This window comes from Corvus moneduloides, chromosome 2, assembly GCF_009650955.1.
Source record: "Corvus moneduloides isolate bCorMon1 chromosome 2, bCorMon1.pri, whole genome shotgun sequence".
Classification (NCBI taxonomy): Eukaryota; Metazoa; Chordata; class Aves; order Passeriformes; family Corvidae; genus Corvus; species Corvus moneduloides.
In genome coordinates, this window is record NC_045477.1 from 83,325,736 (window position 1) to 83,347,161 (window position 21,426).

At 37.1% G+C, this 21,426-nt stretch overlaps 1 protein-coding gene across 1 annotated transcript in view; it reads left to right on the forward strand.

Moving 5' to 3' along the window:
* Positions 1–21,426, forward strand: part of ITGBL1 (integrin subunit beta like 1) — a 139,488-nt gene that overhangs the window by 111,020 nt on the left and 7,042 nt on the right. The window contains exons 8-9 of the mRNA XM_032100139.1: positions 8,896–9,012; positions 18,992–19,138. Coding sequence (XP_031956030.1) covers positions 8,896–9,012; positions 18,992–19,138 — 264 coding nt within the window. The remainder of the gene's footprint in view (positions 1–8,895; positions 9,013–18,991; positions 19,139–21,426) is intronic.

Here is a 21,426-nt window from a genome sequence, read left to right on the forward strand (position 1 = left end):
ATCAAGACAGATGAGCAAAGAGGGAGTTACTTTCAAGGACTTTAAACAAGTGCACACCTGTAGAGTGATACATAATGTTTCTGGCTGGTCCTTTGAGAACCTTTGGGTCACTGGTTTGTCTTTGCTATGCACTCTTCTTGAAATCTGTAAACTCCGGGTTACTTGCAGTGAAGAATTTACTACTTATACTTCAAATCATAGTGGGGAAATGAAGGATTGTGTTGTTTTCTAAACTTTGCTTCTAAAAAGCTGTTACTCCTTCATTCAAACTCCTTCAAAAGCTGTAATTTCTTTGTTCCATATTAGATACTTTTCTGCAGAACCAGCCTTTTTGGGTGCTGCGGAGAAGCATTGTTTCACAGATGCCATTAAATTTGGGGCAAAGATTTTAAGAGCCATAAGTCAGTGTCTCTACAACAGATTAAATAGAGAGCCTTGTAACAAGAGGCTAGTGCACAATCTGGCCAGTTGGCAGCAAAAAAGGAAAAATTTGCTTAAGAGTGAGGGTAAGAGCATTTTAGCTTGGAACTACTCAGTAGATGATGCAGTTGCTAGGAAATGTCTTTCATTTCTGGAAAAAGTCTTGAGGTGAAAGCTAATCAATAAAGTAGATCCAGTGTGATGTCATTTGTTGCCATGGTTTCTGAACTTAGTAGTCTGTTATCTGCAAATAGTATTGATGGTTGCTATGCAGTTGAATCTTTTCATATTGTTGTTTTACCATTATTAAGCACTTTAATCTTAGCTAAAGCTTCAAAGAGCAGACCACTTAGGAGTTTAAATGTTTTGATAGATAGGCTTCTATTACAACCCTAAAATATTTTGAATTTTACTACCTAATAAACAACAGGCATCAGCAGGAAGTGAACAAGGTTAACATTTTGGTGATTAAATCTCCACAAAGCAGTTGACATTTTCTAGTAAATTAATCTGCAAATTAAATATCTCTGTGGAATTAGTGCTATGACTCATTACATGGCAGATCATGTAAAAAGAGGGGAAAGCAGTCAATCCCCTGGGTGATAAGGCAGTCAAATGTATAAAGCTCTAAATGGCTCAAAAGCCATCACGGCTTCTTGAACAATGGCCTTGTGTTTCATGTATCTTTCACTATGGGATTGTGCCTCTTTATTATATTTGGCTTTTGCTGAAAAATATTTTGTAGCAGCTTATGCTAAGCATCAGGCAGCTGAACAGGCTGTAAAGGAAATGAGACTTACTTTTCCTGATAGCTGTCAAGATGAAGAGAAAGCATTCTCAGGTCAGATATTTTAAATCAAACATAACTTCATTTTTAATATTCTGTGGAGAAAATGTTAGTTTTAGTAGAATGCTTTGTATCCTTTGTTGATTTAGTTAGATACTCTTTGCAGTATTTTTTCTTCATAGTTTGAATTTTTGAAAGCATTTTGGGGAGGAAGAATAAAAAAGAGATGAGGAGAGGAAGGGAAGTTAAAAATCAGATGATGGCTTTCTGAATTCTAGTGTTTGTGCATCTTCAGAGTGGCATTTGCTGTGCTGTCTATTTTTCTCTTTTTCCCCCAAAGTATTCCTTTTCCTCCCCTTCAATTTCCACTGTTCTCTGCCTTAACAACACATTTCTTTAGAAAGTGTTTTGCCACCTTCTTTCTTGTCCTCTTCACACATCTCTCCTCTATGTGGTGACTTTGACTATCACCTTTCTTTCAAACAGAGAAGTAATTGCCTTCCTAGTCCTACTTGTCCCCTTAATATAGTGAGTGAACTGCCAAGGATGCCCTCCCAGTGGGAGAGCCTGAGGAAGATGTCACCAGGAAAAGTGATGCATCCGGCTAAAATCCTGCTCCTGCAAAGTGGGCAGGGGTGTTCTGGATAACTCCTCTCCTGGAACTCCTCTAGAAATTCCCTGCTGGCTATGAAGAAATGCAACTGGAGCTTTCGAGTGTATCCTCGAAGCAGGGCTACTGAGAGCAGGCAGATGGAGGAGACATGTTGGCTTGATGATGATAGCAGATGTCAAGTTAACAATCTGAAAAGGAAACTAGCAGTGCAGCAGTACTTCTTACCAAAATTTTTAAAGAGAGGGAGGGGAAAAAAAAAAAAAAAAAAAAAGAAACAAAAAAGAAAGACCACATGGAAAAAGAGATACAAATCAGTATTGCTGATTGGCAGGAGCTCTAAAAGACTATCTGATGCCAAATCTGTAAAATGGTGCTGTTGAGTGGAATTATCTAAAGAAGTATTTCACTATTAAGCTGTCACAAAGAAAAAGCATTTACTTCAGGTGCCATATGCCAACTGTGCAATCAGGCTTCCAGTCATACATCGTGTGTGTTCTAAAACTGGGGGACAAGTCTCAGCCATTTGAAGTTGCTCTTGCGTAACAATTGCTTTTACAATACTGGATATTCAGTTGCTTGCTTCAGTTCACTGTTGTGAAAGTTGTGTTGTTTGGGATAGCATACTTTTATTTCTTGAGATTTTTTATCTTAGGGTTATTTGGGTTCTTTGTGTTTTGAGGTTTTTTACCCTTAAGGACAAACTAAATTGTCAGACCTTTTTTAGTGCTCTTTCACATCATAAAGCAATTCAATTTATAAAAGACTAAAAGAAACATACCTTTTCTTTCTAAGAAAATATGCCCATTTTGCCTGTTATTTGAGGGAAAGCTTGGTACCTTGTACAAGTGAACAACTTGGTAAAACACACAGTAGTGGAAAGTCTCAGGCAGTCTTTAACAAAAGACTTTCTTAATTTGTGAATTTCTGCTGTTTTTCTTAGGCTAGATATTTATACCAAGAGCCTTTGCCAGACACTGAGTGTGGGTGATAAGCAGACATGGGAGTTAAAGTACCCTCTCTTAAAGGGAAAGGGTAAAGTCTGCAGAGCCACCATGGCATGGCTGCGTTGCACACGCCTGTGAAGCCTTTCAATCTGCCCCTGGCCTTTTCACATGGGACTCTGAAGTTCCATGTAACGCTGGATGGCCCCGTGTCACTGAGAACTTAAAATAGATTTGGAGTAGGTTTTCCAAGCATGATATGGCAATTAAAATAAAAACGTGAAGCAACAAAATCATTTCGTGAAAGTACCCTGGAGATAAAGCAGCCTGGAATAAGAAGTTACCAGCTATAGCTACAAGTCTTTGAAATGTAGGATATAGTTATATGATAGTTGATTACATTTATTTCAGACCTGTTGATAGTGCTGAATGTAGTAGCTGATGCAGTTATAGCAGCTGAGAGGTGACCAGTAAGACTAAGAAAAATACAGATATTTAACCCCAATTATATGCTTCAGCTATTGTTCATGTTATTTAAATAAAAATCTCAGAATTTGCTGCTAAAAGTTTACTTTAGTGTACAAAATTCTTGAAAAAAAAGGAGTACAAAAATCTGAAGTTTGGAAATTACTTTAGATTTATTAAAGCAATTTTCATTTCATTTTATGTTGGTTTGATTCAGCTAAGCTCTTCTCTGGAGCTGTTATATCTTTAGTTGAGGTCTTGGGTCAGTCATGCTGCAAATAATCTCTTTTTATGAGTAGACTCAAGGCATGTTTACTTTCTGTACATTGATTTAGAAGGAGAAAGATTCCAATCCAGATCCAAACAAGTAGTTGTTCTTGTAATAATTGCAGAATGTTTTTTCTTATGTAGGAGGAGATAAATGCACAATTTTTTTTTTCCATAATGTATTGCAGGAAACAAAAAGTGCTTGTTGCTTTAACATTTTGTGGAAAACCCAAGTTTCACCCAATTTCCAAATTATCTCCACACAAACAAGTCCTCCACCCCAAGCCCCTAACAGCCTAGTAGAGAAATCCTGTGCAGACCAAGAAAAGAAATCCTTTGTGGTTTTTGTATCTTGTACTGATAAGTTCATTTTTTAGAAGAGGAAATACTTTTCCCAGCATAACCGCAGGTACAGGTTCATCTCTTGCTTGCCTAAAGTCCTTGTAAGAAACTAATCCTGAGATTTTCATCATTTGGATGAGATCAGTCAGATATTCATGCACTCAAAGGGGTTGTAAGGATACTTTTGTACATACTTAAGATGCTTCCAAAGGTTCCCTTTTTCTGACTCCTCATAAACCACCCAACCAACCAGATCCAAGAATTGCCAGCATTTTAAAACCCAAGGATCCCTTCTTGTGTAAAGTGGAATTCTTTTTGTCTAGTCAGTACAATATTTTTATACAAATTTTTTTTAAAGCCATTCTAGATGGGAATTAATTCCAGGTGATTTTTGGAATAGGACATACAAAACACACAGTGCATGTCCACTGAGAAATATGTTGTTGTTTCCTGCTTGAGTTTTTCAACACTGATCAAGCTCGGCTGGAGTGTACTGGTCTGAACACCTCAGACTGAGCAAGGCATGGTGATATTGCCCGCCCTACTTTTGGCAAGTGTTGCATTTTGTTTGCCAGTTTTGTGGTACTGTTTGTTCCCTTTACTGGTCTCTTTTTCCCTCCACCACTCAGTCAGTGAATTTTCTTTTGCCCTACTTGAATCTGCTGCCTGCTATTACTTCCTTCAGCCACATCTGCTTCCCCACACCCTTTATGTCCACTGAAACTTTGTGATCTTCTGTACAAATTTTCCCATCCCCCTTGTCTGCTTTGCCATTTCTGAACATTATTTTAGATCATGTTCACATCCAGCATGAAATGAGTTCTGCTGGCAGAAAAACACAGCAGCTTTACTGAATGTGCTCAAGTTGCCTGAGATTACTTGATAAAAAAGAAATTGCAATTTCTGATAGGTAATGCTTTCAGATGTTAAGCCTGGGACAGCCATGGGGCAGAAAAATCCTTACTAAAGGCAGATTCCCTCCTATTTATCAGAAGCCCAAAACACCATTTTTCTGATATGAAACTTGTCTTGCTTTTACCACAGTCTCAGTGCAATTTGGCACTTTATTTCTTACACATTAAAAAAAAAAAAAATTAAAAATGGCTTTATCATCCTGCACAGAAAAATCCTTTATGTTATAGAGTTACAGACAGGGAAATACAATGAAGTATATTCAGTGTTTATTTTTACATTGAAAGCTATTGCTGTCTCTTCCTCGTATTTTTGCTGGCAATAACAGGGTAGAAATGCTTTATTCCACAAATTATGTACTTCTAGCACAGTGTTTTAAAATTACCTGTACAAAAGAGACTTTCAGTTAATCCATATAGGCATCTGGAAATTGGTTTGAATGCAAGCAGCTAATGGTCACAGCAATTTGCATGGGAGCAGGTTTAATGTAAATCTAGGCACTGTTTAGTTATGTTTTTATAAATGTTGGATGTGAGGAATGAAAAAATACTATAGTAAATGAGGAATAAAATCAAAAGCTAAATGCTTAAGGCATTTTTTTTAGAATTCTAGACTCAGTTATCTAATGAACTTGTGTTTTGATGAGATGTGGCACTTTAATTCCCTTTAAAAACAAAAAAACCCAACCTAAGCTGATCTTTTGTCACTCTTCAAGTACTAACAATTATTAGTGATAAGTTAATACTCCTATTGACATCAATGGGAGGAAGAAGTGTGAGGAAATACTAAGACTGTAGGCAAATAAATGTCTCATATAATTATTCTATTCTTAGCATCTTGCATTGCAATAAGTAGCTTAAGCTTTTCAATGCTAATAACTCATACAACTTCCATCATAATGCTTCCTTCATCTGAAGGCATCAGTTTATGACATTTACTCTCCCTGTTTAGCAAGGAAGAGTGGAAGCTCCTTGCTATAAATTGTCTGAGGTCAACTGATTTCTTTTTGCTCATAAAGTGTAGCTCTTGCACAGATGGTTGAGAAGGTGCAGAATATTATAGTCATTCCATTTTTAATTGTCTCTATATGCCTTGGAATTTAAAGAGAATTGAGGATGTATGGCAGTAGCTTTCCCTGTATAATCAGGTTGCTATGGTAAACCTATTATTCTATACAAAGAAAAAGTATGTTTAGTAAAGCGCCAATCCCTTTTCAGTATAACATGAGCTTCAAATTAGTTTCGAATGATTGAATTTGTTTTGTAAGTATCTTATCACAATAGCTCAGAAAAGGTCACAGAATAAGGTGTGGCTTTTGGTATTTCAGTAGCAGACACATCCTATATAGTTAGCTGTTCAGAAAAAATAGGACTTTAATTCTTTGTTAAATTATCTCCTTAGAGTGAGCCCACTTCACATAATCTAACCAAAATCTCACTACTTCAGAATCTCACTACTTTTGGAGGCAAAATATCTTTATAGCCAGTACAAAGTTCCAGTTATTTAGTGACACCACTAAATTAATTTCTCATGCTGATCTTGTAACATTTGTAAAAGTAAAGGAACTAATAATTTGAGTATCAATTTCAGCAGCATTGTACTAAGCTACTGTAATTGTATCTTTGAATATTTAAAAGTAAAGAAATAGCTCAAAGAAATCCTTTTTCCAGAGAACTTGCTGACTGAGGTTTCTGTCTGCTTTCAAGACACTTTTAATTCTGCTGAGGTCTGCAGTCAGATATCTAAACTGTACCCTGAACTTAGGTGGGAGCCATGCAAAATAAAATATGAGGCACAGATTGGGAAAGTAGGGCCTAAATTCCCTTTGATCATGTATCTCTTACATGACAAAGATGTGCCTGATTTGCCTATGGATGGACTTCCCTCCATTTTTCTGCTGGTGAAACTGTTGCACATTAGCTGAAATGGATAATATTACTTGCAGCAGGGACTGAGAGGAACCTGTTCCCACTGCATCACAAGGGACCAGCCACTGGACTCTAACTTATTAAATGGAGCATTAAAGAAGATAATTCTTAGTTACAGAACATACAGGATCCTCATTACAGGACCTTCCTTTGCTCATTCCTCTGAAGGATTTTCCCTTTCTGATTACTCCTCTAGTCAAATCAGCTTGCTTAAAATGATTTTACTATCTTCAGGCATCCTTATTATAGCAATGGCTGGCCAGGAGACCACTGCTGAGGATTCTTCTTTTGTTTATGTTATAATCTCCACAACAGGTGGGTCCTGTTCATCAGGTACCTCTCAGCCTACAGGTTACTGACTCTTCCTTGGGACAGGGTGATGCTGCATTTTTGTAGAAGTGATCAGGTTGCCTAAGATGAATGCATAAAAAGGGACAAATTAGACTCAATAAAATTCTCTGTATGTTTAAGCACTAAGGATTTTTTTTCCCAATTTCTAATGTGGCTGTCCTTGGCAAAAAATTATAGCTCAGAGAATGTAGGCAAATAACATAATTTCTTCTGTACATAATCATATCTTAGATTTTGACATGATTACTAAGCACAACTCTATTCCTTGACGGGGGAGATGCACTTACTGTAAGAAGTTTCTTTCTGGAACAAGCATCCTCATATAATTGCCAATGCAACATAATTTTTAAACTATGCATATAATAAAGGTATTAAAAAGCATTTTCTCTAATTCACTTTATCAGCATGTCTTTTCCAAAATTCTTGGACTTTATGTCCTTCTAGATTGAATCCTGGTGCATAAAATGTCAGCTCAAAAGTGCAATGTTGAGGCTTGGGAAGATGAAGAGTATAGAAGTTATAAAATGAGGAAATATTTTTCCATAAATAATAAGATCTCTCCCTAATCTGATTCAATTAACTGTTTTCTTAAAAAAACCACAAAAAACAACCCCCAAAACCCCACAAAAAAATATAACAAATTAAGGTTAGAAGTTGGGAAAAGAACGTTAATAATTATCTGTCAGTACCTTACCCTAAAAGGTTTTATTGTCATGGCACCTACAGTTAGAAAATCTCCACTAAGGTTTTCACTAACAGTCCTGCTCAATAAAATATTTCATCAAATGCTGAAAAAAATTAGTGCGGTGTGTTGTGAACTGTCTGGTTGCATAATGAAAGGCTGCACTTGGAGGATATTTTTTACTTTCTAGCAATACTGTAAATTTGGGGGTTGCAGTCAGTAGAGCAGTGACGAGGCCCAAGTTGAGTTTCACTGATGCTGTGATTAAATTAAATCAATAAGAGCAGGTTTTCTGCATCCTAGGCTGTGTCTCTGGTGGCAATTTTTCACACACAATATCCTTTCCCAAGCCCATCAAATGTAGGAGTTTGGTCCATGGTTGGTGCCATATTTGGAACGTTCTCACACCAGCATTGCATAAAATAATTTAAAAACATACAAAAGCAAACTTCTAGAAGTTCGGGCCCATTACCTGAATTAAATTTGTCTCAGATGTGTGGAATGTATGACTGTCCTGGATATTGATTTTTTTCCACATCTGGCCATTTACGGTTTTGGGTTGAAGATCTGTGGGAGCTTGGATAAATCTATTGTCCCTTTAAGCTCTGGGGAGCTCTCCTGTAAATAGTTTGATGGAAGGGGAGACTGTGAAAGAGGTCGTGCTTATTTCCTCAGATCTAGACAAAAATTATGGGGATTTTTGCTTTCAAAAAGCTTGACAGAATATTTGAGGAATTATTTTTCTACATGAATAAAGAGTATCTTAGGTAGCTCTGTACATAGACTATAATTCTGATCACATTCTTCTTGGTGTTTCTGAGGTATGTGCTAAATATTTTAGACCAATTATAGAGGTTAATTATGCAGATAAGCATGGACCAGCTCAGTTATGCTAAGTTCAGATATGAAAAACATGCAATACCAGTGATTGCTTATTGTTGCTGTTTCCACTAAGATTATAGCAGTGATACTTTCCATCTGGTTGCCATGGAAGAGGAATAGTTTTGTCTTGCTATGTTTTTGGTTGGTTGGTTGGTTGGTTTTTAATTGTGTTTATTTGCTATACTTTAATTAATAGACCATGACTTGTTTTTGGGGATAGAATAGCATAGATTTAGGGTTTTATTCAATTTATTTTATTTTACTTTACTGGAATCATGACTCTTAACAATTATTTATTCTTGCAGGGAGATGTGAATGTGGCCAATGCACTTGTTTCCCTCCAGGAGACAACAGAGTTCATGGCAAAAACTGTGAATGTGATGATCGACAGTGTGAAAATGCAGATGGCGATGTCTGTGGGGGTATGTGTTCACTTGATATCACATAACACAGCATAGCATAATTTAACAACATAACAGAACTAAATCTTGACACTATATAGCTTTCTGCTCCCCTTGATTTTATAGTGTAATGTCACTATAGACAATTTACATCTTTGATTAATAATAAGATGGCAGATTCTGTAAGAAACAAGCGCTAGAAACATTGAATATGTTAGGGAACATTTATCTTAAGACTTCAGGAATGTTAACACATAAATGAAAGTGCTGTAGTTTATCCTAAATTTCATCAGTGTTCATTAGACAAGAATACAAGCACTTTAACAAAAACCTAAAGCACTAGGTAACTTTACATTGTATTTAGTACAATTGATGTTTTATTGAGGGTGTTGTAATAAACCTGAAGGTACTAATGACCAGAAAAACCTTTAAATATTTCATATTCACTGACAGTGATATGCCTGTTTTCTAAAAAAAGTAGCAAAATATGTTATGAAAGAATCTAAAATTCTTGAGAGACAGTGTCATAGTAATTGTAGATGCAGATGGTTTATTTTAGTGTTGCCAGTGAAAACCTTACCTTGTGATATTTCAGTAAAGTTTATCGGCATTTAGCAGTATTTCAAGATAGTTTGGGATATATAAGTGCATACATACCACAAGGCATTTTATAAGCAGGTGAATAATATTTACCCTAAATGCTGTCTTTCTAGATTTTATTTGCTTTATTTTTAAAATGACTGTTTGGTTCTAAATATTAACAAAGTTGTTGATATGAAGAATGGCACATTGTATTGTAGTCCTTATTTCTATGTAAGAAAAAGAATGTATTGCTTCATGATCCTCATGTACATAAAAAATTCTGACTACAGGGAATATTTCTTCAAGGTGTCTGCCATGCAGAATATAGACATATATAAAAAATTTTTCTTTGAATGTCTAACCAGCCATAAAAATAGTTTACAGCATTCAGAGTAATTCAATGATATAAGTGTGTAGAAAAAAAATAATTTGAAATTTAATTTTGTGTAAAGGACATAAAAGTACTGAGAAGCACTGAAAATCTGTTTCGTATTTGTTAGAAATTAAATAGTTGGGAAACAAAATTCATCATCATCCATGCTAAAAATATCTGTTTATATCACTCATATTTTACATTATTACATCTTCCCCTCTTTCTTTTGGGTTTGTCCATACTTCCATCTCAGCCTGAACTTCCTGAAATGTCTTTCTGAACTGCTTATTCTTTCCTCTTTCCTTGTCCTCTTTTCATTGCTATTTTTCTACCACTGTTGCTGCCTAGGCAATCACAGTAAGGACATAAGCCCTTGCTAGTAAATCTGTCTTTGGAGCATTATAAACTGGACTGTGTGGGGTCTGACAGTGAGCACTGAGTGCCTGTAAGCACAAAGAAGGAAGACCAGTGTTTTCAGAATAAATGCATGCTGAAATGAGAAATGTGAATGACAACCTAAATGACTTGAATAGGAATTGTTGCTGTCCTCCTCCAACCAGCAGAGACTGATTAATAGCTTGCTTTCTAGACCAGCTGTCCATGCAACGAAAGAAAGACATGAGGCGAAAGCTATGATAAATTAGGGTACAACTGAATGAGACCCTATGGCCATGTTTCTGCGTGATTGTGGTGAGTCATTCACTTAAAAATTCAGCTGTCCATCAGTGCAGGACCAAGAATAGAGACTTAATGTCTCCACAACGACAGAGGTTGCAGGAGGAGTCGGCATAGATTTCACAGCACTCTGCTGTTAGAAATTGATTCATATAATTATGGAATCACAGAATAGTTTGGGTTGAAGGGGACCTTTAAAGACCATCTAGTCTGACATGGACAGGGACCATTTCACTAAGACCAGGCTGCTCAGAGCCCCATCCAACCTGGCCTTGAACATTTTCGGGGATGGGGAATCCACATCTCTTGCCACTTATTACAAGTCTCAACACCCTAATGATAAAAAAATCTCTTCCTTATGTCCAAGCTAAACCCACTGTCTTTCAGTTTAAAACCATTATTCCTTGTTCTGTCACTACAGACCTTGGTAAAAAAATCTCTCCCCCTCTTTTTTATACTCCCCCTTTAAAACATCAAAAGGCCACAGTAAAGTCTCCCCAGAGCCTTCTGTTCTCCAGGATAAACTATCTCAATTCTCTCAGCCATTTCTCATAACAGGGGTGCTCCATCCCTCTGACCAGTTTTGGGGACCACCTCTGGACCTTCTCCAACAGTTTCATGTCTTTCTTGTACTAGGGACCCCAGAGCTGGAGACAGTACTCCAGCTGGGGTCTCACCAGAGTGGGGTGGAGGGGGAGTCTCACCTTCCTTGACCTGCTTTCCCAGTCTTTCCTTCACGTTCCACTTCCTTTGTCTGTGCCTCTGTACAGAGACTTAACATGCTAAGACTGGAGGAGATGTCTCATGCAGCCTTTTTGAGATAGATATGTTCTACCTAATGGCCCATTCCCTACTCTTGAGGTTTTTTGATTATGTAAGATTTTCCCAGGTGTACTGCAGTGTTGATCCACAGAAGTATTTAACATCACATTTCCTTTGGCTTTATTTGGTTCTTTGAGTCTTTCACGTGCAAGTTAAGTGGTTTTGGTGCACACACATGACCAGAGAATCCCAGGTTTTTCAGCATAAGTTCTTGGCAAGGCTGTGTCACTTTTTTACACCAGGCTGATATTTACTTGTCCCATATACTGGTGAGATATATTTCTCTCTGCCCTCTGAGGTTATGGCTGTGCTGCTCGCCGCAGATGTGTCCTGAGCTTTCAAGTGGTATTTGTTTTCTTTCTGTGTCCAGTCACATTTTCCAGTGATTTCATCATTGGCTGCTCTACCTCATGGGGTCGACTGTTGTCCATTACAATTTTTTTCTATTTCAGGATTGAGGGCAGGCAGACAACAAGAACGCAGAAAAACAGTAAAGATCAATTTGGAATGGAACTCCATTCACTTCGATTTGTTCTCTGGACAATTATTGGCTTAGCTATGAGATCTTTTCACAGCCAGGTAGCAGCCATTGAAAGAATGAAACAAAACCTTTGGGGTCCTCTGCATACTACAAGTTTCTGTAGAATTATGCTGATTAAAAACTCTGCAATAAGACCCAACCCAACAAAAATAGTAAAAAGTTGGTTGAAACGAGGATCACTAGCAAGTTTAAACTTGTAACAGGTAACTCATAACAAGACTCTTACATATTTCTGTGGATGCAGGCATTTTGTATTACATCAGTATATCATTCTGTGCTTCAAATAGTCGGCCACCAATTAGAACATTAGCTTTGGTAAGACCTTTTAATGTTTATTCATAGATGGCTGCACTGTCCTCAGCACTAAGAAACAACTAAGACTGATCATTCCAGTAAACCAGTTTTTAACTGGTGACAGTGGAATACTTTAAGTCTGATTCCTTTATTTGCAAGTGAACAATTCCACTTTGATGACTTTTTAACTAATTATTTTGGCTACAGCACATTAGAATACAATCCTCACCAAAACACAATCCTAACACTGTAGGGAATCCAGCTGTGTCATGTCACATCAAAGAGTAAATGCAGATTATCTTTTTTGTTTGTTTATACCAATGCCTTTTGGTAAAAGGCATTAGTTATCATTAGTTTGAAATTCTGGTTATACTATAAAAGCTTGTAGAAGCTAGAGGAGTTGACTTATTCTTGGAGTAAATGCTGAGGTAATTAATATTTCCCTCCTTACTCAGATTTGCCTTCACACCTCTCTTTTCTCTAAGAAAAAAGTGCAGCAAAAACTCTGCTTGAGACTTTATGGGAGGGGAAGCTAATATATTTTTAGGAAATCTGCAAGTAAATTAATTTTCAGCACTCAGACACATCCTTTCATTGATTTCATTTACTCATACCCTCACATCCAAATACAACCATCAAAGTGTCTGCACTTAATAGTGTGGTCAGGATTCCTTGTGTGTGATATAGAACATGGACAAGGGATGCCACCCATCAAGTTCTCGGTATGTCTTTGTTTCTTCTTGACTGACAATAACAACCTGGTCTTTAAATACATCTTTTATATACTTAGGACACAAAAGTTAGGGTAATCCTTTTGACTCAGAGTTTTGCTTACTTTTATCTCTGTAAACTTCAGGCAAGTCTGGTGCCTGTTGTCTGTGCTTCCTGATTTTTGACATTCTTAGGACAAAGTTGTTCTCGTTGGGCTTATGAGGAAAAGAATGACACAAGTTATGTGCTGCATCTGCACTGACATCTTTTGTTGTTGATCAAACAGTCTTCTGCCAGCAAATCATCATGTCATTCATTATATAATTGCTTTATGAGAGTGCAGACCTTCTGATTTTGACAAAGTAATACATTCTTTAGTTTACTTCTGTGAATGTGTTGTTGGTTATCAATGTAGGTCATGTGTTTCTTCTGGTGCTTACTTACACATTTCCATCCATCCGTCATTCACAGCAGTGTTAAGATTTCCAACGTTAGTCTCTATGAATTGCCAGAGAACAAGGGAAAATCTGGAGTTTGTAAGGCATACATATACCTTAAGCCACAATTCGCAGCTTTCCAATGATTTAAACTTTTGAAACTGAGGCAGAAACTTCCATATCACATTCTTATAGTGATGGATTCTAGGATTGCACAGTCATCACCAGGATGTACAACAGTAAATCTCCCTCTCAAAAGTCTGGTATAAGTTGCCCCTAATTGCCATGTTCATTTGAATATAAAATTTTCATTGCTATCCAGCCAGGATAAATAATTGGATTCAGAGGAAGTACTGCTTTTTTTTTTTTTTTTCTTTTCTTTTTTTTTTGGAATATAAGATATACAACAGAAAATGTAAAACTGTAAAACCTTTTTTTAATGGAAGTTCTATGTCTGTACTGCAGAAATTATGAATGACATTTAGTTTTGTCATCTGTTCAGTGAAGCAAAAGCATGATATTTTCAGATAACATGTTCTTATGAGGACCAGTAAGACCATAACCGTAGAAATGAGAAAGCTATGATTAATTAAATGCTTCATTAAGAAAAAGCAAAGTATGGTACAGTTGCTCATTTCAGTCAGACAGTTTTCTCATTTCTTGCACTGATGTTGAACCACAGAAACAGAAGTATATAAGACATTTGTGGAAGTCTCTAATATATGTAGAAACCAAATTAGGAAAGAAAAATAATACCTGTCTATCTCCCCAACAAAGACAAGTTTTGGCACTGACTGGTCTGAGAATTCAGAAATATGATTCCTGATTCTACCATGGCTTCACCAACCATATGGCACATAATTTCAAAGTCTTCAGCCACCTAAGTTAAAGCACCTTTTATCACCTGTGATTCCCACGACTACCTTTGCCTGACCCCAGCTCGGCTCCACAAGGACACAGGGGTGCCTGCCTGGCTGCTGCCATCATAAAGATGTCCTTGATGCCTTAGGGCTTGTCCAATGGCACTGGGCATCTGAATTGGAATTCTAATTTCTCTGAGGTTCCTGCCATGTTAAAATAAGAGTTTATATCCTACCCAACAGTTCTTTCATCTGTGCTATCGAGGAGTCTTTAAAGGAGGGACCATATTCTTTTGACTGTGGAATCTGAACATATAATTGTTAGAGCATTCAGTTTATATACTATATATAGAAAGTGAACATACTAGATAGATATATTATCTCTCTATATATTACTTAATAGAGAATTTTTATGATGGTATTTGTTATTGAAAAATACAATTTATTCTCTTGGGGGAAAAAAATCCAAACCAAACAGAAAACCAAACCAACAGTTCAAACACATGTTTACTGAGTAAAACTGCTACTAACAAAAGTGAAAATGATAGTATCAAATAATGGAGAACTCCTAGGCTAACTGGAATAAAACTAATGCGAATTAGGGTTTTATTTTGACAATACTAAGAGGAGAGTTAATGATTCAATGCCTGTGCCTTTGTGTTTAACTGCTTCATCCTAGTTCTGAGGCACATCCAGGGGCAGCAACAGATAAATTTGAAAGGATTCGTAGGTCTTAGATACAAGAGTGACTACTGTAGCTGGTACAGGTATTAATGGCATTGCATAGTCTGCATTAAATTAAATGAATTTTAATTTTTCTAACGTTTCTTTTAAATGCACTACAAGTTTCTGTCCTGGTCCCCCAGACATTTGTGGGTGACTTTTCATTTGTCTGAAAAGTCAACACTTTACATAGATACACAGAAAACTTAGTTTGTTTAGCTTTTCAGATAGCATAAAATGTGATTCATGTTTGCAAAAAGCATTTTAACTTAATCTTTCTGCTCAAATGGGCAGTAAAGGAATTGCTAGTATTATAACATTTAAGTTGATTAATAGATATTAATATTGTGAATCCAGAAGGGGCTTTTCTGTTGAACCTCTTCTATTGGGCTCTAAATAGCCATTACACTATTCCCATGCTTCCCCTACACTGAAGTCTCTGCACTATGTCTCAGCAGGCCATGCTCTCAGAACCCCTAAGACCTATGTAGCCCACACCAACATCACTTAAAAGTTTGTTCCAGTAGTCATCACCCTTGTTTGAAAAGCTGGTTCATTTCTTAAATGATTTTGTCTGTATCAGGTTTTCTCTCTTGCTTTGTCTTTCTCTGGTAGTTTGAGAATACCCTTTCTGATACCCTTTGAATTCCTTGGAACTTTTTAGTACCCTTCCAAGTCTTGCAAAAATCTCTTCAAACTTAACGCCGTCTCACCAATGCTCCAATTTTGTTCCTACTCACTTTTCTCTGGGTAGGTAGATGTGAGGATGACACTGGCCCTTTTTCCTGCAGAGTTTCACTTGAAGGTGTTACTGACCTGCCTGACAGTTGTATTACTCAAACTGAAGCCACAGTCCACCTTTATTAAAATTAGAGAAGACTAACTGACCTACTTTGAAAATATAATAGATGGTCAGTGTATAGCTTCACATTTATATTAGGCTTCTCCAACTGCAGTTGTCACAACTGTTCCTGTCTTCTGATATTCAAGAAAAACTGAAAAATAAAAATCAGTGTTCTAATAATGTTTTTAGCAACTTGTTTAGCATATTTGGGCAGGGTAATGAAGCCTGCTTTCTCAGAAGTATTTCTCCCAGATATATGTGGTTTAATATTCTCTTCTGTTAATAATAAAATGGAAAGTCCTGCAATTTAAAAGAAAAAAAAAAAGGAAGACCTGTTTCTATTTAAATACAGAGAGAAATATTTGTTTCATTTTCTGTGGTGTTCTCTATCAGGGAACCTGTGTTATGCTGCAATTTTTCATATTCTTAGTACACTTTTAAAACTTTTATTTTTCATCCAGTTAAAATACATTATATTATATTAATTTGAGAAACTTCTGTTCCTGAGGTGCCAAATTTTGCTTGGGCCTGGCCTCAATTTGCCGTTCAGGAACATCATCTGGTTGTAATAATTGGTCTGTAAAGAAGAACCAGCTTCCTCTGTAATAATTACTTCACTTTTTTCATTGTGCTGGTGCTCCCATGTAGTGGTGCCTTTTGTATTACAAAATGATCATGCAGATTTTTGGGGAATACCAACAGCAGCTGCATGAGTAGTCCTAAACTGAAATTTCCCACAACAATACAATTTCAATTCCAGGCATGGCAAGAAATAATTCATCCTGGTGTCCAGTTTGATTCAGGTTGATTTGGGTTATAATGGGCTCCTGCTAGTAATCTGTCACAGCTTGCTTTTTTGCTGAATTCATGTTTCACATTTAAATCTTGTGGTTATGTGAGTTATAATTCTAAATAAAATGATAGTGTATTTGACACCATCTTTCTATCCTTTACCTCTCCCCATCAAAGTGTTTATTCTCTGAGAATTAATTTTTAAAACATTGTTGATTATTTAAAAGTTCATTAACATAGATTTTTATGAATGAGCATTTTCAATGCAATTTGGTTTTGATTTTAACTGTTTTATGTTAGGTCTGAAATGTTAATAGACCAGCACTTCCCAGTAAATCTGCTTAATCTGAGTATTTAGGGGTAAAGAAAAATCTCTAATTGAAGAAGTCCAGATGAAATGAATTGCTTAACATCATAAAACACTCATTTAACTATTCAGATTGCCCCTTTGTTCTGTGATTTGCAAGGAGGATATTCACAACTAGACCATGTAAAGCAGTTTTTCTCAGGCTACCACACACATATGAGATAGCTTAAAGTTAACAAGCACTGGGCTGAACACTTGTACACTTGCCACCCAATATATGAGGCATCCAAAAAGCTGCAGCTGCCCAAGCTGGTGTCAGGTAGAAACAAATATTACTTTTGTAAAACTGATTATTTGAGACAAAAGAATCCTTTATGATTTGGCGATTTATATGGCATAAAGGAGGAGAGAAATGGTCATTACAGAAAAATGCAAGTCAGGTTTTATGTGGTAAACAACAAGCTCTGTTTGATGCAAATTTATAGATTATTCATTACCTTTTTGACTTGTGTAAAGGCTTTACAGACATGATCAGTCTCTTTATTCATAACACATAATGACTACAAGAAAAATGCCTTAAAATTATTTTCTCAGAGAAATTGCCATGGATTTCTTACTATTCACTGCAAAAATGAGTGCAAGGGTTTGTATCTTCACAAATCATTTTCCAGCAGTGACATCCAGTTGTATATTTTGCTCTTAATTGGTTGAGCTAATCTGAATTCTTATCTTTATGTTATTAATTAAAAATAAATAAGGTAGATAAAAATTAAGCTTCTGACAGAAGCTAAATTTTAGTTAATGTAGACAATTGCATGACATATCTGGAAGGAGCATATGGGAAAGTACTTATGCTTGGTTTTTACCTCTTGTATTTTGGGTTGTCATATAGTTGTTCCTGCTTCCCAGTCTAACACAGAAATTCAAGTAGCATCAAGCTTCTATTGTTGCTAGTTATCAATTTTTAGAAGTGGGTAGAAATAATGTCATAATAGGACTGTGTCATTTTTACTGAGCCTTTAAAGGTTGTATAGATAATATGATAAAAAACCCCAAAGATCAATACAGAGTCTGGGATACAAAAGTTATTTTAAACTTTTAGGTGCTGGAAATGACAGCTCCAAGACTTTGGTGCTCCCAGTATTTTTGTAATTAGAATTTGTAAAGTATCTGACTATCAGTAAGCCTGAATGAATTCCACTTACAGCAAACTACCAGGTTTGTCTCTCCTCTGGGCCTCTACCAGTGCTGCCTCTCAGTTTACAATATCAAGTTGCACTGGAAGCTTATAGGAAGTCCACTAATGAGAAAAACAAAATTGATGGTTTGCTTCCCTGCATCCTATGGCTCAGTGCTTTCCCAGATACTCCTACTACTTATTCCCTTCTTCCCAGCCTGTGCTCCCAAATTATCTCAGTCCCTTCATTTCTACTCCCTTGACCTACATAGCAGGTAGGATAGGACAAAAGTCACTGGTATGTATAATTTGCTTCCCAGATTAGCTCAGGAATTATTGTCTCTGATGCAGAAATACTATTCAAAGCTGAAAAATGTAATTCTGTCTGAGACATTTCTTACTTCTTTTTTCTTTTCTATTCTCCATTCCTATATTCTTGGCTGTATTTTTTGTCACTTTTCCCTTCTTCATGGCCAAATTTTCTACTCAGTTTACTATTCCACATATTTTTGATGAAATATTCAACATAATTCTTTTATTAATCTTTGTACAAATAATTCTCAAAAATTTATATTTTATCTCCCACCCACCCCCCCCTTAAAAGTGTGAATTGTGGATTTTAGAGTCTATTTTTCACCCATGTTCTAGGGTTTCGTTCACCTTTCCCAGTGTTGTTTTCTGCACCCCACTAGGGAGCCCTGTTAAACACAAGATGAGAGAACTGGAGAAGGCCATCCTGCTGGGAAGCTGTGCTATCCACCCATCTGTCTGCATGCACTTCATACTGAAGAGGTCTGAAGCTGCGACCACAGTCACTGGTTTCTGCTTGTCTTGCTCATAACCAACCTTGGTGTCATTACAGGCCACGGTATCTGCTCATGTGGCCGATGTATTTGCCAGGATGGGTGGTTTGGAAAGTTGTGCCAGCACTCAAGGAAGTGCAACATGACGGAGGAGGAGAGCAGAAGTCTCTGCGAGTCAGCGGATGGCATATTGTGCTCCGGGAAGGGTAAGATCTGGCAGCTGAGCTACCCTATGTCAGCGCCTGCCAGAGGAAAATAATCACCTTCTGGAAGACTAATGTGTGTGGTAGGGGGTTGTTGTTTAGTAACCCTTTCCTTCAAAGGCACTCATTATTAAAAGGATGTTATATTTGGGTCCGTAACGCACTTACATCCATTTTGTCAGACACCCACCCCAGCCATACGGGTTCAGCAGCGCTGCTCTCCTATGCAATTTGTTAGTAGCATATAATTTCCTGTATGTGTTTAGCTGATGGTCTGCGTGGAACAGCTGTACATTATAAACTAACTGTTAATGCTCCTTCCATTTTGGGGGAAAAGGGCACTACCCACAGTAACACTCTAGTGGGGAAGATGGCAAATGTAATATATTGGACAACAGTAAGTGGAGGAAAGTGTTTAAAAGCAACATGTGGTATCCTTAATCACTCTGCTCCCCAACACATCTGCAAAGGAAAAGTAGATGTCTGCAACCCCCACAAATGAATCCTGCAAACTTTCTCATTTACCAGTTTTCATTCAGATGGTTGCATCAGCTTCAGTTCAGCTCTAAAAAATTGCCACAGGGAAGAATAAAAGTTAGAAAATCTTGATAATTATCTGAAATTATTCTCTGAGGTTCTTACCTTGCCATCTTTCAGGCTAGGAAATTGCATTAATGGAAAGAGGGCTTTTTAGCTCCCCCATAGTGCAAATTGCCTATTTTTGTATATGATATGTCTGAAAGAGAATAGACAAAAAAGAGACTGGTTGGAGGCTAGAATGCACCCAATCCAGACTCTCTGTGCCATTTCCTATATTTGTATGTCCCTTGCATAGACAGGAAAGAAATCTGCCAGCTGGAAAAAACAGGAATATTCTACGTCAGGCAGATTTCCAGTTTTCCCTTTGGTAACTTTTATTTCAGTGCAAAGGAAATTTAAATGCAGTTTCTAGCCCAGCCTTCATCCATCTGTATTATCACTTATCAGAATTCTCCCCTATTGCACCTTTTTTTTGGTTTTTTTTGGTTTTTTTTCCCCCTCAGTTAATGCGATGTCATAAAAAATGAGAAATTTGCACTGTTTCTCTATTTTTTCTCCAGATGGGACTATCTTTAAATTAGTATATGTGTAAGAGGATGGTGAGTTACTGCAGAAATAGAAATTACTCTGTTTTACTGCAGAAGTTAACTTTTTTCCTCTTAATGTGTGTCTCACTGAGATTTTTTTTATATAAACCATGAAGGTGAGGGAATATATAATATCAATAAAATGCATGATGTAAGATTCTATATAAATATAAACATGAAAAATTATGTTGGTTTTTAAAATATTCATATAATCTGCTACCTTTTTCTAAGGATGGCTAAAAGCTATTTGTTCCAGCCTGTGGGTCTTACTGTGAGAACAATTAGCTTTGAACATGTGTATCAAGGGTTTCAATTTACTTTGAGGCTTCGGGAGCAGATAATCCTTCAGGAATTTGCAGGGATACCAAGGATTTTTTCCTCTGTTGGCTATGCCACCAGCATGGTTTGGGATCTGGTCACTGATGTAATCTGTAGCAGCCTGAAAGGTGCTCTAGATTGTAATCAGCAGCAGGCAGGTTTTGCTTTTAAACTGTATGAATGGAGGTTCCAAAGGCCCAGATTTTCTAGGAAGTAGGTCTTTTGAACAGCCTTTACTTCCTATGGCAATTACTTCCTATGACAGGCTCTTGTCAGTGGTGCCAAGCAGTAGAACAAGAGGCAACAGGCAGAAGATGATGCGCAGGAAGTTCCACCTGAATATGAGGAAGAACTTCTTACTGTGTAGGTGACTGAGCACTGGAACAGACTGACCAGAGAGGTTGTGGAGTCTCCCTCACTGGAGATATTCAGGAACTGTCTGGAGGCAATCCTGCTTGATGTGCTCTAGGAAGACCCTGCTTTGGCAGGGAGGTTGGATCAGATGACCCCACTGTTGTCTTTTCCAACCTTACCCATCTATGACCCTAAATCCATGTTCAGCAACAGTGGTGGGATTTTTATTATCTTTTTGTTAAGTTTCTTTGGCCTCTGAACACATATTAGCTTCCACTGTCATGGAAGGTTGCCCTGAGGACAGTCAATATGAAAAGCTGTGTCAGATTAGATGCGATAGCAGCTTTATTGTAGGAACAGCAATTCACATGTAAGTGCCTGTCCCAGCAGCGAAATGACCTCCATAAGGCATCTTCAGGAGTGTGTGGTCAGTAAACATCCCAGAAGGCTACGATCTCCTGCCTCTTCTCTGAGCAGGATGGGGTTCACAGG